This window comes from Rissa tridactyla, chromosome 3, assembly GCF_028500815.1.
Source record: "Rissa tridactyla isolate bRisTri1 chromosome 3, bRisTri1.patW.cur.20221130, whole genome shotgun sequence".
Classification (NCBI taxonomy): Eukaryota; Metazoa; Chordata; class Aves; order Charadriiformes; family Laridae; genus Rissa; species Rissa tridactyla.
The window spans coordinates 76,807,604-76,824,679 of record NC_071468.1 but is presented as its reverse complement, the minus strand read 5'-3'; the positions used below and the strand labels follow the sequence as shown (position 1 = coordinate 76,824,679).

At 40.3% G+C, this 17,076-nt stretch overlaps 1 protein-coding gene across 4 annotated transcripts; it reads left to right on the top strand.

The window, feature by feature from the left end:
* Positions 1-15,868, top strand: CEP57L1 (centrosomal protein 57 like 1). 4 transcript variants are annotated; one of them, XM_054195588.1, is made up of 12 exons: positions 1-169; positions 1,772-1,941; positions 4,447-4,591; positions 6,334-6,513; positions 7,087-7,208; positions 7,613-7,729; positions 8,020-8,097; positions 9,840-9,938; positions 10,649-10,726; positions 10,835-11,064; positions 13,174-13,318; positions 15,449-15,868. In XM_054195588.1, the coding sequence occupies exons 3-12, from the start codon at positions 4,450-4,452 to the stop codon at positions 15,671-15,673; spliced, it is 1,416 nt and encodes a 471-aa protein (XP_054051563.1). In that variant the 5' UTR covers positions 1-169; positions 1,772-1,941; positions 4,447-4,449; the 3' UTR covers positions 15,674-15,868. The 4 variants fall into 4 exon arrangements, with proteins under 4 accessions (XP_054051563.1, XP_054051561.1, XP_054051562.1 ...); XM_054195586.1 differs by having other exon boundaries at positions 1,772-2,117; XM_054195587.1 differs by having other exon boundaries at positions 1-180; positions 1,772-2,117.
* Positions 15,869-17,076: the final 1,208 nt, after the last annotated feature.

The window sequence follows — 17,076 nt, the reverse complement described above, 5'->3', positions numbered from 1 at the left end:
TGTCAAAGCCACATATAGAGGTACAGATGGACCTGATGGTGGGATTGCTCTCCAACAGCCTCTGTGCAAGCTCGGTCCTGGCCTGCATGTGACGGTGAGCCCAACAGGCAGAAGCGGGTACCACTGCTCATCCTCACACCCCCGGGGGGAGCACGCCAACTGCAGCAAGGTAGGAAAGAGGTAGGCGGTGTAATTGCATTCGTGCAGTGCTGCCACACAGCTAATTTGCTCTGCCTGGCACCACGCACCATGCAAAGGGTTGTGACTGCATGGCACTGCACTCTGGGAGCCTCCTGGCTCCAGCTTGGGGACAACATAGGTGGCAAGGCCAGGCTGACGGTTAACAGCAGGCCCATAGGCAGCACTGAATAGCCCCGTGTCTTGATGCAGGGTATGTAAGAACTGGCTTCTTTGTGTCTTCATGTGTAAAATAACACCGGGCACCTGAGCATCGCCACTGCATCCACTAGTGCAGGCTGGGTCAGTTCTGGTTAAAAAACCCAAAGGGCTGGCAGGGAGTCTGGATGCGACTGACATAACACAACACTCCTCCCTGCCATGGCACAGGCAGCTGGGGCAGCAGCGAGGCATTTCTGCCTCCTTCCCTCCCCCTCCCCTTCCCTCTGCCTGTAACCGGGGTGTATTGTCAGCCTCCATTCAATACGCATACTTCACCTTTGGCTGTTCCCCAAACTCGAAGGAGTGCACTAATTTCTTCAATGAAGGGCTTGTCTAAACAACGGTGTTTTGGCTGCTTTAACAAGTGTTGTTCAAGTGCTAAATCCCCCTAAGCCTCATGGAGTTACATTAGTACAAACATCGCCATTCAGGAAGCAATATCTGCTTTAAAGCACCGCTCTAGGGCTGTGTACCAGCGTCTACAGTAGCACAGAATAAGAGCAGTAGGTTAAGCTTGCAGTGTGGGCTGTGTAACCCTTTTTAAAAAGCAAACCTGTCTGTGATGGTTTTATAGAAACTCAAATACTTGCAGGGGAAAAAGTGGATGGTAGGACAGCTGACGTCCAAACATACGTCAAGCTAGTTAATTATTTCCTGATAGGTTTCTTGTCCTAGAGGGCTGAAAGTGGTCAGGATGTTTGGTGGTGTCTTGCTACTGTAGAGTGACTTGGTCCTTTTCCTGGCCCATGTCCTTGCCTGAGGTCTGCAGTGTTGTAGACATTACTCCTGTGCAGCATGGCTGTTATAAACTATATTTACCTGCTAAGATATTAAAGGACTCGTCTACACCAGAGCACCTCTACTAGAGTAATTACGCTAACAGAGCCTCCAAGCACTATGGCAACCATTACCTCAGCCTGCTCCACGCAGCCTCTGCGTCTGAGAAAGCTGTGGCAAAGCAAGGCGTCCGTAACCATGTCCACAGCAGGGGTTCTGCAAACACAGGTGTCTCAGTTGTGTGGTATTGTATTCCTTCACACCCTTTGCTGAGCCTGTGCTCGTATGAGTAGCTTGGGGAGCTCCCCCCTCCAGCTGCAGAGTGTATTATCCTCTGCTGTGCTGGCAAAATTGTGGGTTTTCATGATGAAGCCCACACTGGATTAGCTGGATCACCATCACTGGGCTGGTGAGGTGGCTTCTTCTCTTTCACTTTCCTTTGGCTTCACTTGCAGAACTAAAGGGTTTTTACTTACCTTTTTCCAGAATAGGTGTCCCCTGTGTCCCCCCACCTTTGTGTTACTGAGCTTGACCACAAACTCTCAATTTTTCTGGTGCTTTATTCCCTCTCTCTGTTATTCATTATTTGCTTCAGATCACCATCCTCCTTACAACTGTCCACAGACCCATCTCCTTGGAAACAGCAGGACTTGTTTATGTGACAGTAATAAGGAAACTAATTGATGCATAGCAGCTACAGGCGTGCGAGGGAGCCATGTTCCACTGGAGGACGTTGGAAAAGTGAATCTCCTCTTATGCCAAAAGGTTAGATGGCATGAGCAAAACCCATGTTCATCCTCTGGAGTTTCCAAAGTTGCCTTGCCCTGTTCACAACAGCAGTAGGAAGCCTGTTGCATGCACACATCTGTGTTTTTATGGACTTTTTTTGCTAGTCTTTTTCATCACCAATGTGTTGGGGTTGAGAAGCAATGGGAAAATTGGTAAGTCTTGGTAGCTCCTCCCTTGTGGGTCTGGGGAGGCTGTGCTGGTGCCAGTTGGGGGGTCATGTTGTGTGGGATCTGCCCTGGGGGTGCTAGCATACAAAAGCAGGGGTGTCTGGGAGGCCCCATGTCAAGCAAGCCCTGGTGGAGACATGCTCGTGTTGATGAGACTGTGATGACAACTTGGAGGAGGAAAGAAGTATTTCTGTGTGCCTTTGGTTTAGTGCATATTTTAAAGAGGCAGTGTGGATGGATGCTGATTTTTCTATTTTATACAGCCTCTGAAAGAGTGCTGGAAGAGCTGTTCTTGGAAATCTTTTCCTTCATTGAAAACTTTCTTCCCTGCCCACCTGGTATGAATGGCTTTTCCTGGGTGTGCTTCATCAGCAGGTTCCAATCTTCGTTTGGTTTCCTTCCTCCTGTTACTACATACCTCCTTTGTGTGACTTTCCTGGGAACTACATCTGTAAACAGCACTGTCCAAGCGGGAAGCCTGTTCCAGTTGCATGCCCTGTATTTTAAACTCGGGTGATACCATAACTGTGTATCATTGAACCTTCAAATAAGCTGCTTTTCTATTAACTGAAGCTGTATATACCCTGTAGTTCTTACACTGTATCAAGTAAGATGCTTGGTACTACTTTGCTGGGCAGCTGCGGTGTGATTTAAAACTTGCTTTTAACTTCCTTCTCTTGGTATGGTGTTTACACTAGCAAAACCTGCTAACAGCTTTCAGAAGTGAGGAACTCTCAATTTTTGAAGTGTAAGTTAATAGGACCCTTATTAAGATGGACCAAAGTGTGTACTTTTGAGGGAAGCATAGTCTCTGCTATTCCTGCTTATGTAAGACCAGTAGATGAGTAGAAGAGCAGAAAGTACAATGAAAAAGTTTAACAAACACTATTTTTACAGTACCAGTAAGTCCAAAGTTATTAAAGACCTCTTTAATCATAGAATAGAAACATAGAATGGTTAGAGTTGGAAGGGACCTTAAAGGTCATCTAGTTCCAACCCCCCTGCCATGGGCAGGGACACCTTCCACTAGACCAGGTTGCTCAAAGTCCCATCCAGCCTGGCCTTGAACACTTCCAGGGATGGGGCATCCACAACTTCCCTGGGCAACATGTGCCCGTGCCTCACCACCCTGACAGTAAAGAATTTCTTCCTAATATCTAATCTAAATCCACCCTCTTCCAGTTTAAAACCATTACCCCTCCTCCTATCACTACACTCCCTGATAAAGACTCCCTCTTCATCTTTCCTGTAGGCCCCCTTCAGATACTGGAAGGCCGCTATAAGGTCTCCCTGGAGCCTTTTTCAGGCTGAACAACCCCAGCTCTCTCAGCTGTCTCCACAGGAGAGGTGCTCCAGCCGTCTGATCATCTTTCTGGCCCTCCTCTGGACTCACTCCAACAACTCTGTGTCCTTCTTATGTTAATGTTAGTTCTTTAATGTTAGTTATTTTACCACCTTTTTCCTTCAGATGGCCTGTAGCCCTCTTTCAGATGACCTATGGCCTATGCTTGGTTGTTGTGGCATTACCAATGTAAACAACCAAATGAGGCTTGAATGACTTCTCATAGAGTGCATATGGGCTTATCTTTAAGGGTCTGCTCTCCTAGAGGTTGCATAAAGCATTTTCTGCAAGTTTCACTGTCCATGTCTTAGGTATCAAGGAAAATTGCTATTTGGTGGGATGTAGACTGTCTTCAAATGTGCTTCTGATAAAATAAAGAACGTGAAAGGGTAGGGCAGAAAGAGAGTGGAGAAACGTGACTTAATACATATGCTTAATAATGGGGATAATGCTGGGAATGTTGCATGTTAAATATCCTTTTGTTATCTCAACACTAAATGTGGAGAACCATGTCTTTATTATGTAATAAAGCCATATGGAAAAAGCTAGGTGTTAGAGCACTAGGGAGGCTGCAAATGAAAACAGGCTGTAAAGCTTGGAATGCTTGCTCTGCAGGGTGTACTGAGAGGCAGACACTGAAGTCTGTAAAGTAGATAATATAAAATGGTGTTAATCCTTGTCTTTTAAAAGGAAAAAAATCAGCAAAAGTTATTAGAAAGCACCAGGAAAAATAAAAAAAAATTGGATAGTGGAGGAGAGCTATGTTTAGTGTTAGGAAAGGCATTGTTTTGGAATTGCATTAAAATACAGGATTCATCTGGGGGCGTGTGGTTTTTTTTTTTTTAATTATTATTTTGGTGCACATGACCTGGTTTGATATAAAACAGAGCCAGGGACAGCACAATGGCATACTTTGAAAAGTTACATAGTCCATTAAAGAGCTAATGGCATTAAATAGCTCTCTTTTTACAGGCTATGGATTCTCAATCAAAGAACAGTTTCATAGGAAGCTTTCTTCAGCCACCAGATAAGATGCTTCCTGCAGCCTTTGCTTATGTAGAATCAAAGAAGTTGGCAGCTGTTGGTGGTGACAGGCTATCTATCCCCAATAACCAAGGTAAAACCAAAATATGTCCTTAAAGTGGTCTTTTTAATTGTTCCATGTGAAATTTCTTGAGCAAACTCCCCGTTCTGTTTTACTCAGTTCAATGACTTGCTGTGATTATAGACTGACATTGAGACAGGATGTATATGTGTCCTGAGGGAGTAGTCTCCCTGAAGTCATATGTCTGGAATGGAAACTGCTGCAAGTCTTCTAACATCCTTATAAACTTTGGCTTTGAAAATTGTTTAACTTAAAATCATCAGACTTCCTCTAAAAGCAAAGGAGAATGCTTCAAACTCAGCAGAAGCAGTTCATGACTTTAATACGGCAAAAAAAGACCATTAGTATCGTACGCTGACTTGAAATTAGCTTTGTGTAGTGCTATTCGACTCCCTCTAGCTTAAAATCACTTCTAAGGTTTTTTGTGTGATATGATTCCTTGGAAGAACTTTTGATTAATGCAGACTCTCAGGAAGGTTAGCAGCGTGAAAGTTAGTCTGTATGAAATATGGGTCCACTATGATTGTCCGGTGCCTTAATTGATAATTACTCCCTCGAGCTCACAGGAAAAATGGTCGGTGGCATATCTGGAGAGCTCAGTGAATCACAAGGATACCATACTTGGATTTACTATCACGGACAACTTTGCAATATTGCACAAACATAGTCTATGTGTGTGATCATTGTTCTTTCATTTGAAGAATCTATAACTTCTGTAGTAATCGTTTGTCCTACAGAATTCGGGCTTTTTTGTATTAAAATGTTCAGTTTAATGTTATGCAGCTAAATGTTTAAGTAAGGAAATGTTTGGCATGCCAATACAAAGATGGAAGAAGTGGTCCCCCTTCATCTACATCTTTCTGCTCTCTGGTATCTGCTTTTTTCTTTTCTTTTTTTTTTTTTTTTTTTTTTTTAAAAAAAAAAGTTTTATTCTGATGGGGCTGTGGTAACCTAATGAGAGTTCTTAAGGAGCCAGCAATATTTGCTGGGTATTCCTCTGCTGAGAAAATTGGTATAGGGAAACTATCAAGGCTTATAAAACGTCAGAAAAGAAGCTTGACTTGCTACAGAACGTCTTAAACTTCCACAGATGTGTATGTTTTTTGGAGAGCTAGTAGAATTTTCCTTGTAGCTCAAATTGCAGCTTTTATTTTTGGCATGATTTTGACACATACTGATTTGATGCTAAAAGCAAAATCTTGCAGAATTGTTTCTATGGTTTAAAGAATCATCAAATACAAGAAACTGGGCATGAAATCATTACCTTTTAAAACAATAACATTTTTAAAATGCACCCACTACTAAAATATCCCCTTGTATCTGATTTCCCCCCCTCCCAAAACCTGAGTCTTGTTTTGTTTTTTAATCTGTCCACACCAGCTGCATTACACCAAAACTTGTGACATACTTGGATACCTGTGTTCTCTGCTTCTGTGTAAACAGAAGTCCTAGGGATCATTATATTCGTTATACTCAATTTGCTTCGATTTCTTTATGCTTGCTACCTGTTGGAGTGAAAATAGTTTTGCTCATAGGACCTGTGCTCTGTAGCTCAGTTATGCAGTAAGCATGTCCATTTTCTCCCAGATACGTTGTGCGTGTGGTAGGGTACTGCTGGGGAACATAATTCATTTTAGGAGTGATCCTGGGAAGAAAATTTACATAGTATTTTGCTGTTTGAAGTGTTTTGTAATAATAATAATAATAATAATAGGAACCATTACTTAAGGTGTAACTGTTGCATTGTTTGCTAGCTCTGGTGGCAGCCCTGAAAACTCTTCAAGAAAAGATTCACCATCTAGAGTTGGAGAAGTCACAGGTTGAAGATAATCTGCGCAGCCTCTCCATAGCAGCTGCTCAGTATAGGAAGGCCTTAAAGCATGAATCCTACAAGAGGGACACAGTACATCAAGAACTGATGCAACAGAGGAAAGGTATTTCTCTTGAATGATAAGGTATAGCCACAGCAACTCCAAGACTGCATAACCCAGGGAGTGTTTGTTTTGACAAACTGATAATTAATGCACTCCCCTTTCTTCTTTGCTTCAGGATTAGGGAGGGGCAGGATAACTGTGGATCAAGTTGAGATCTTTTTTTACATACATTAAACAAGTATTGCATAACTCAGGAAGCTATTTTAAAGAACAAGCAGATTTCAGGTGGTATGTTTAACTCCTACAATAAGCAAGCAGCTGCTTACGTGTATAACACTGCTAACTTGAGAAAGTCAGGAGAAGGGAAGAAACCAGATTCTGGTTAGATATCTGCTGATATAAATCAAAGTTACTGCAATGCTCACACCTTTGGAATTCAAATTAGGGACTAGGTCTGGAAAAACATTTTGATTCTCATGTCTTATATATAAAATATATTTTAACCACATGACTTGTTTGGACTAACAAAACTTTTCTTGCATGTTTTGAAGACAGAGAATTCCTCAATGAGATGACAGACTCTAAATTTGTAACTCCTCTTGCTGTACTGAATGTCTTTGTTTCTCTCTGTAGATATAAGTGTGCAGTTAAATGCAGCACAATCCCGCTGCTCCCTGCTGGAGAAACAGCTGGATTACATGAGGAAAATGGTTTCCAGTGCGGAACTGGAAAAGAAAATTATTTTAGAACAACAGGTGAAGCCTTTTAGCATACTAACAAAGCAGCGATATTGTTAAAACGTATAGAAATGTGTAAGATTGAAACTTTTTTATGGCCATCATTCTTCCTAAGCTCTTCTCAGGGTGGTAGCAAACGGAAGCAATTTACTGTCTGACTGACTGATGACAACTGTTCAATGAATTGTATGAAAAGACTCCTTAGGTGGAACTCTTAATGAGCAAAACCATGCTAATACTTGCACATTTGGCTGCTGGAAACTTAAGTCTTCTTTGTCTGCCTGCTATTTTTCATCACTTTGCAATTTAAAAAATATGAAACTTAAACTAGTTAAACACCTTTACTATAGTGTGCTTGGTTTTTTGCTGTCAGAAACAATTTCAGTCAGCTGCCAACTCCGTTCTTGCTTACTTTTTTCCAGGCCCAGTTTCAGAAAGAGGAAGATCAGAAGCGGTTAGAACTGCACGCAAAACTTGAAAAGCTTGAAATGCTAGAAGAAGAGTGTTTTAAACTTACTGCTACTCAGAGAATTGCAGAAGTAAGGATGCATGGAATGACAGCCTGAAAGTCATTCATTTTATATCATTTGTATGGCATACTGTTAATAGTACTAAGTTTTGCAACAGTTTCCTCTATTAAAGCTAAGATCATAAAGCATACCTGACTGAATGCCACCTTGGCTTAATTTTCATTAATCTTTTTATCATTCTGGGCTTTAAAAATTCCTACAGTCCTATTTTATCCCAGATTACAATTGCAAGCTACTTCAGACTTCTGATTCAGCATGGCAAACTGAATGTGACTAATCATTCTTGCCTTCAAATTCAGGACAAGATCAAACACTTAGAAGAAAAGCTTTGTAAAGAAGAGCATCAGCGTAAGCTAATACAAGACAAAACTGCTCAGGTAGACTGAAAAGATTTTATTTTATCTTATTTTTTATGACTGAAGAAAGCTATTCTCTCTGTCCAAAATACTCTTTTTTTTTTTATTATTACAATTAAAGTCCACATGATTATTACCCAGGGAGAACTCCTGGAATACTACCCAGACCAGTTACAAACTACATAGTAGAAAGCTTGCCAGGTGTGTTGCATATCTCAGTCAAGGAGGATTCTACTTGGTTTTGTATTAGTTATACAGTTCATCAGCCTCAAAGCTGCTGTAAGTGATCTGGGTAGAAAATGAATTTGTAGAGAACCTGCAACTAAATCAGATGACCGTAACTTACAGTAACTAGAAAGTGGTCATGTAAGAAACCTTATTCCCCAAGTAAGGTTGGTTATTCTGTTTGTTTTCCTCTTTTTGTTAAGATCTGCTGAAATCTAATATACTGGACCATACTTGGAAAAGTCTTTAATCAGTGATACTGTTACATTGTTCATTAACTGAGAGCTTGCATAATTTGTTATTCTGTGAAGCCATAATCAGTTTGTTGGGCCACTGTCCATCTGAGAGAGGAATATTTGCCAGAGACCAAAATCAAAGAAACCTTTTGTTAAAGGAGCAAGGTACCCACAGAAGTAGCCATTTTGAAAGAGAGCAGTTGTGGTGGCATTCCCTTGGGGCAAGGTGAGGGGATGCAGAGCTGAAGAATAATAGTGAAAGAACCTAGCCATAAGCAAAGCTGACAGCTTAAATTAATTCATCACTGCTGTCAGTTTTTATACCTCATGCAAGGATGATATCATTTCATCAGTCCAGGAAGCTTGAAATAACATGCAGATTGTAGTCCAGGTATCTGACCACCTCCAGAATCCAGCAGAATGACACAGTTGAAAACTTGCTGGTTTTGGGGTTTCTTGCTTAAACTGCTTGCTGGTGCAGAGCAGAAGGCCTACTATGGAGATTTTATCTTCTGAGAACCATAGTAAGAATGACTTTCCCAGAGCAGATAGTCTTACTTTAGCAGTAGTATAGACATTTGCTCAAGAAAGGACTTGAGCGTAGTAAACTGAGTCTTAAACTAGTATTAATATCATCCTTAGTTCACTGCAGGATGGATTTAGGTCTGTTGGATCTGGGTTGGGAAACACAGGGTGTGGGGTGGTTCACTTCCTTTTGATGACAGAAAAGCCAAAATAATCTCACTTTTGTGATGGACCTCCGGTGTTGTTTAGCTGGAACTGATACACGTGCCAAAACAAAGTCCTTGTCCTGTGTTTAATTGGGAATGGCTATTATCCTGTTTATCATGGGCCTTTATATCAACTTTGAACTACAGAGCAATCTGAAGATTGTCCAGCAGGTTTGACCTCAGTGTTACACAGACGTGCTCAGTTCTCTCTGTCCCCAGACTGTAAGATCCAAATGTTCATATTCTTTGGATTTTATGATCAGATCCCCAGCACGCAGCAGAATTAGCTCATCTCAGTTGCTGGTTGTCACAATGGAAAAATACAGCTGCTGCAGCTGAATATGAAAATGAGGACTTCTAAGACAGAGCTGCAAGATCTGCCTGGTACTCTGCCATCCTAGTAATCTGTTCGGTTTTTAAGTGTAGTTTATGCCTTCCAAGCAGGACAGTTAATAGTGCCCTTAATTGGATCTTATCCATGCATGAAAGAGGGAATTAATTAAACGATGTGATTTCATACTCCTAATAGGACATTAAGTGGTTGTTTTCTTTTTTTTGCTTATTCCCACAGCTTCAAACAGGATTTGAGATCAACAGAATTTTGATGTCTTTGGTAACATCTCAAAATGAACCTAAAAAGGAAAACGGGAAGAAGAAAAAAACTAAGAAGGTAACATGAAAGTTTTTATTGGCATACTGTTGCTGATAGCATCTGACTTGCACAGAGATTGGAATTTGTGAAAAACGATGATGTAAAAGGCACTTGATTTGTCTGCTGCACTTTACTCCATTTCCAAAGTCACGAACAGTGCTGAATACTTCTTTTTTCTTTTCCTTTGGTAGTTAAAATGGTGCTAGGGCTAGTAGCACCTCACTGTAAAACTTTCAATTACTAGCAGGAAAATAACCTCTGTTACAGTGTTACTGCCATCCCCCATGTCCTGTCTTTGCTGCCTTTCAGTTTATCTGGCAAAATTAGTTTCCAAAGCAATTTTAACTAAGCATCTTAAGATGGTGTGTTTTGAAGGCATTGCTGAAATCGAGAGAATTCATTTTGCAACACATGTTACAGGTCAGTCAAAATTTTGCAACTGTTGTTTTGCAAACTTAAGTAAGCAATGTTCAATTTCTTTAATGTCAACCTAATTGTCAAACTATCTGCTAAACGCATCTGGAATAAAATTTACTTTTCTCAGCTCTTGGAAAGTCCTACTCCTTCCTCATACAGGAGGGAATATTTTTTTTTTAACCAGAGGGAAACTGAGGTTTCGCTGCTTCTTTATATGAATTTTACTTATTAAAAAAAAAAGTTTAAGATTGTGCTGTTGTTTCAGTGGATTGGAATTTCTTGTCTTACTTTTTCTGTCTATCTTATGGCAGAGAAATCCTACAATGAAGAAAATGCACCTTTCACAATTACATGTAAAGGCTGGTGAACTACCTTTTGTGGCTGGGAAGGTGAGTGAAATCAAATGTTCCCGCTGAACTGGCATCTACAGTTTTAATAAGTCTCTTTACTGTAATTGTTAATCACTTCTGTAAACCACTTAATAATTTTACTTTAAGTCTGTCAGCTCCAGCCATTCTGTTAGTGCAAATGTACAAAGTGTGTTGCATATTATGAAGCATCGCAATCCACGTATCTCACCACGAAGCCAAGGAGGAGCTTCACCTGGGATTTCAGCACACAGTGCACTTTCAAAACCTGTATCATCTTGTTCCACATCACCTACTGCCACCAGAAATCTTTCGGACCTTCTGTTGGCCATACAAGATGAGCTGGGCCAAATGAGCTTGTGAGTACTCATCCCTTGTGTTAGGAGTAAAAGTGACTTCAATGGTAGCTACGGGTGTGCTGTAGTCAAACCTAGCCTGTTTTAAGTGTAGGACTACTTGTTGACAGAATGGCCGGAGCAGGCCTGACTGGTAGGATTTTTCTCATTCAAAAAATTCTTTCTGTCCTGGTGTTTAACTCATCTTGTGAGCAAGCAACATACTCTTCAGCTGTTTTTTTTTTTGCTTCCATATCCTGTGCGTAACCAAGCTGCTACTGAAGTAACAGCTGCAGCAAATGAAAAATTTTTCATTTCAAAAAGCCCTGTACTTTTTAGAAGTTTCAAACATACTCTGAGATCTACTGACTACACCAAGAATGTTCTCCTGGAGAAGGCTGCAAAGGTGGTATTAATGTTGAGCAAGCCTGCAGCATGCAGTCAGTTTGGGTGGTAGAATAGGTTAGTACAGCTGGGTCAGGAATAGTCCTGTCACCACGTCTGGCCTATTACTTTGTCCTCACTCTTTCGGTGTTTTCTCTGTACCTGCATACCTGATGGGTCATTGTGCTAAGACAGTGTGGAATTCATTCCTTTTCTGTGTTGGTAGCAGGAGAACTTGCCAGTCCTGTAAGAGGGTTGTGAAAGAGGGATGGTCTCCTACCAGAAAATGGGCAGGGCGTGGAAGAAGCTAATGCATTAGATGGGAGTGTATGTATCTTTCTAGCCATGCAAGTGAATGTGGATTACAACTTGTTGTGTTCTTAGGCATCTTGCCATAAATGCAAGGTTGTAGAATTGTGGGCCAAAGCTATCTAGCTGGTCATACTAGACATGTCAACATAATGAGCTGTGGTTTGAACAGAGGAGGATGTGTTGGTTAAACCAGTTAGGATGTTGACACTGGTTTGACACTGGTGGCAAAATTTAAACTGGCAACCAATCTCTTCTTCAAAAAGCTTTGGCTTACTTACGGCAATTCAAGACTTTTTTTTTAATAGCAATATCCAGTTGCTTCAATTAAACTGTCAAGCAGCAGCAGTTACTCAGAAGTCAAAAAAGAAGCTGTGACCTTTGTAAAGAGATTATCTAAGAGAGGGTCTCTGTTTTCGACTAGTTCAGATATCTAGGGGTCAAGTAGATCTACACTGAGTAGATCTACACTGAGTAGATCTACACTGAGTAGATCTACATTGAGGAGCGATTGAAGGAGCTGGGACTGTTTAGTTTGAGGAAGAGGAGGCTGAGGGGAGACCTCATCACTCTCTACAACTACTTGAAAGGACACTGTAGAGAGGCTGGTGCTGGTCTCTTCTCACAGGTAATTAGTGATAGAACAAGAGGGAATGGGTTCAAGCCACAGCAGGGTAGGTTTAGGCTGGACATTAGGAAAAAATTCTTCACAGAAAGAGTGGTCAGACACTGGAACAGGCTGCCCAGGGAGGTGGTGGAGTCACCATCCCTGAATGTGTTTAAGACTCGTTTCAATGTGGTGTTAAGCGATATGGTGTAGGGGAGAACTTTGTAGAGTGGAGTTGATGGTTGGACTTGATGATCCCAAGGGTCTTTTCCAACCTAAATGATTCTATGATTCTACACAATTAATTTCTTTTAATTTAGCTGGTTAATTGGTTAATTTGATTAACCAGCACACCTCACTGCAGATCTTTTTGAGTAGAATATTTTAATTTGAATTGTCTGTCAGAAAAACTATAAATTAAATATACTAGTTTAAACAATATTTTTCTGAATTAAACTAAGCTTTCAAAGTCTGCACTAAATTGGGCAGGAAGTGAAAATACCACGCTGCATAGCTGCTGTTCACTTTCTAAATTCTTATTTTGCACACTATTACATTACACATGTAGTTGTTATGATTGTGGGAAGGGGGAGGAATAAGATGCACATCAGCTGCAAATTTGGAATAAGAAAATCAGACCCACTGGAAAAACTTTTTCTTTTCTAGGATGAGTATATTTCAGATTAATGTGTATTGTGTGAGGGGGTAAATAGTGCTAAGTTGCTGTACTGTGGACAAAACAGGTAGCAACTCCTGCAATACACTGAAAGTATTCGAAGTAATCTTAGAGACTATATCATGAATACTTAGTGTGCCATTTTTGTCTTTAACAGCAAGCATCAAGAACTTCTGAAGAAGATACAGGAGATTGAAGACTCCAGAGTTTGTGAAGGCCTAGAAGGGGAGCTGGATTGCCTTGTAAAACAAATGGAGATTAAAGGAGAACAAATATCCAAGCTGAAAAAGCATCAGGCTACTGTAAGAACAAGATGTAAACTCTCTAGTTGAAGGCTGCCACAACTCTGCCTCCTGTTGTCATTAACTAGAATGTCACTGGAGTGCTTAAACCAGGATTATGGGTGATTACAATTAGGCTGCTACCTCGGTGTTCTTGTACCTCCCATTCCTTCTTTTGATCAAGAAAAAGTGCTTGCAGCTGGCAGCTAGGTGTCTATGCTAGTGCGAAAACTTCCTGCCCTGTGGCAGTTCTGCAATACAGAGCTGCGTTGCTCAGTCTGTCACTTCTGCTCACCACATTAAGACAAACTGTTGAGATTTCATTCCTTTGTGCCCTGTCCCTCTGGGGAATGAGAAAGAAGCTATAATTCCTGCACAGATTGGATTAAATGTCTTTTATATTACTGAAATATTGAAGCTTTTTATTAACCAAATAGTCTGTTGACCACGGCTTCTCCAAAGTCATCCAGACAGCCTTTCAGTTTTGTTTAACCCCTAACTCGTACACATTCTGTCAGTATTTGTTGTAGAGGCATAGAAAACAGCTTTTCATACATGCCCATGTAAGATTACTCTTCTGTAGATGAACAGCTTAACCTCTTTGTAGCAATTTGGTTTGGAACATATGATAAAAATTGCAATCCATAGTTCTGTCTGATAGTTTTCTCTTCTTCCATCTTTTCTTTCAGGATAAATAGAATTACCTAAGAACTTCGCTCATATAGGAAACAAAATGAAACTCAGTGTGAGACCTTGTGAAAGGGGGAGGGATGGTTAATTTAAATCTGACCAATTTTATTCACATTCATTCTTTGATAGATTTTACTCACTCAAACCTTTTATTGTCCACATAATTGCAAGCACAAAGGTGCTTATGTCAAAGTAGTCTTGTCAGGGTTGCATGTTAGCAATATGGACAAAGGACATTGACTGTTGAGTCCTCACTGCCTCTCTTGGCAACGATGTCAACTGTTTTTTGGATAAATTTCTTATATTCTGGAGGAGGCAACAATTACTGTGTTAGTCCTTGCCTCAGAATCTTGCTGACTTAATTTTCCAGGAACCTGAGACAATGGACAACAACTGTGCCTTTGTTTCTTCCTTTTGCATATCTTTAAGACTACAGTCTGCCTTCATTTTGGGACAAGGAGAAGAGGAATAGCAGATACAGTGTGGTGCAACCTTGTTGTCACCCTTGCCTATTATCAGGGTGCAGATCTACTGGCAAGTTATCTGGGCTCTGGTACAGCCTTATCAGAGCACACGCCGTAGGGTCATGATGTAAATAGCACATTCTTCGTGTTTGTCTGTTTGATTACTGTCCATCATGTCCTGGTTATCAATACAGGCCACTCCTGTAACCCTTGGCCTATATCGTTTTTTCTGGTGCTTTTGCACCCACGCATTTCTGTTTGTATTTTGTACAGACCAATCTTAATATTTCTGATGCATATTTCTGCTTTTAGAACCTGTCACACTAAAAATGCTGTTATCATCTCTTTGTTTCACAGTTAATAATATGTTCTAGAATGCAATTAAAGTTAATTATTTTTAGAAATGGACTAAAAGCCTAAATTGGCATATGGAACGCTTCCAGCCTAATTTTATCTTTGGGAGTGACCTTTTCATGCCAAGTGCAAGTCAAGACTTGTTATTTGACTTATTAAAAAACATTCTTTAGCAATCAACCCTATTTATTCTGTTTTCTAATTTTGCTGTGAGGCTTCAAAGTGAACTGCTGAGATACAGTAACAGTATACATTTTATACGTTTGTTGGGTGCTTTTTTTTTTGGTTAGGGTAGTACAATCTGAAAGGGAAAAAGACCATCATAAATATAAATTGGTAACAGATGATATTCTGTCTCTCTCAGGCAAGCATTTTTACCTTAGGGAGTGATGGGGTTCAACAACCTATTGAGCGTGGGTGAGGTCAGTTTTCTGTAATGCTTTCTGTGTGGGCGAGGTTAGTTTTCTGTGGTGCTTTGTGTTACAGCGAGACAACTATATGCAAGATTAGTAGGTTTTAACTTTTTTTTTTTTTAATGTCCCTTAGACATCTTTAGTTTGGAGTTTGGTAGAAGTCCAGTTAAGCTCCACAGCTGTACGTCTTCCAAGTGTGTAACATTCTAATTAGCAAACTTTCTTCCTAGGTGCAGAAATTAAAGAGAAAAACTCAGAAATTGAAGCAAGGGGCAGCTCATGTCGAACTGAAGTGTGGTGACAAAAAGGAAGCAAAGGAAATTGCAGTCACTGTAAGGAAAAGTTTTTCTAAATCTTGTCCTGGGCAGAAAAGCAGAAGCTCTCTTCAGCTGCTAAAATATGTGCAGAAACTTCAGTCAACACTGAAAAAAGATGGTATCATGTGGGAACAATAGTTCTGAAGTTCACTGTGTTAGAAGTTTTTGAAGTTGTCTGACAGCTAGTAAATTTTTAATTTTACAAAGTACTTTTAAAAAATAAAATAGATATAGCATAGATATAGATATAGATTCTAAACTGCCTACTCACTAGTAGGTCAGTTTGTTCACCTCAGAATTAACTTTAATGTAGGGTAGCTATAATTCAACTACGCTGACTTGTAATAAAGTGTTTCAATGGATTAATGAAATGCTTACTTGTTAACTTGTCAAATAAAATTTTATACCTTTTTTACACTTTAAATAGTATGCAGTCTTTGGTGTCCTGTTCTCCCCGCTGCCAAGGAGATACTTAGGGCTTGCTTTTCCAGAATGACTTGGGCTAGTGCTTCTGTTCAGACAAAAACAGTGGTTTTCCTTTTCTCTAATAACTGAAGATTCAGATCATTGCAACTGGGGGAGAAAAGGAGGTATTGTCTCTTATTATATACATTTTCATTATTATTAATACTATTACTCTATAAGTTTTATTGACCGTATTAGGGACAGCTAGGGATTAGAAGCACAACCCATGACTTGGTTAAACCATGACAGCATGAGAGTATTCTTGATAAGTGCAGGGAAGGGGCTACTACCAAAAGCCTAGGTGCTTGTTTTCTCATCAACAGAACCTGCTTCTACCACAGTATAAAATAATTGAGCTGTTATAGAGGAGACTTTGAACTGCATACCAGTACATGTTGAGGAATTTGTGATCTCTTCTACCAGAGCTGTACAGTTTTCGTGTGTAGTCGGTTTTCCATACATTGCAAAATGGGTCTTTATGCTAATGGTGAGTATGCTGTTTTCCAACCCCAACTGTGTACATATGGTAAAAAACATAACAGTGACTTCTAATCAACACTGGTTGTTTAGTTGCGATAAATTTTTGTCTTGAGGTTACTGACTGATACTGGTTTTCCTAGGTGTTTGCACATATCAGGAAAAAATATCTTCCTTGGGATGTATCAGTGAAGTTCTGCTGCAGATCTCTGATATACGGACAATGCAGTGGTTTTCTTAAGCCCCTTTGCAGCTAAGAATAAAAGTTGGAGGCCAGCTGTGTTGTCAAGGGTTTTGAATAAAGGCTAGTAACAATGTATGGTCCTAATGGAAAGTTGGGTCTTTGGATCAATAATTTTTCTCTGGCACCCTTCAAGACAAAGGATTAGGAAAAATTTCAGACAGTTGATTTAAATTTAGAATAGACCGTTAACAATCTTTGACAGCAATTGTGTGTGTGAGCTTTTAGGGGTCGGAGTGGGGCAGAGTTTATATGGCCTCAACATCTTTATTGGGACTGTGGAGGACCAGGTTGTTCAGCTGATATGTGGGGATAGGTTTCCTCCACTGTTAAATTGTATGGGTTCTTACCCATCTTA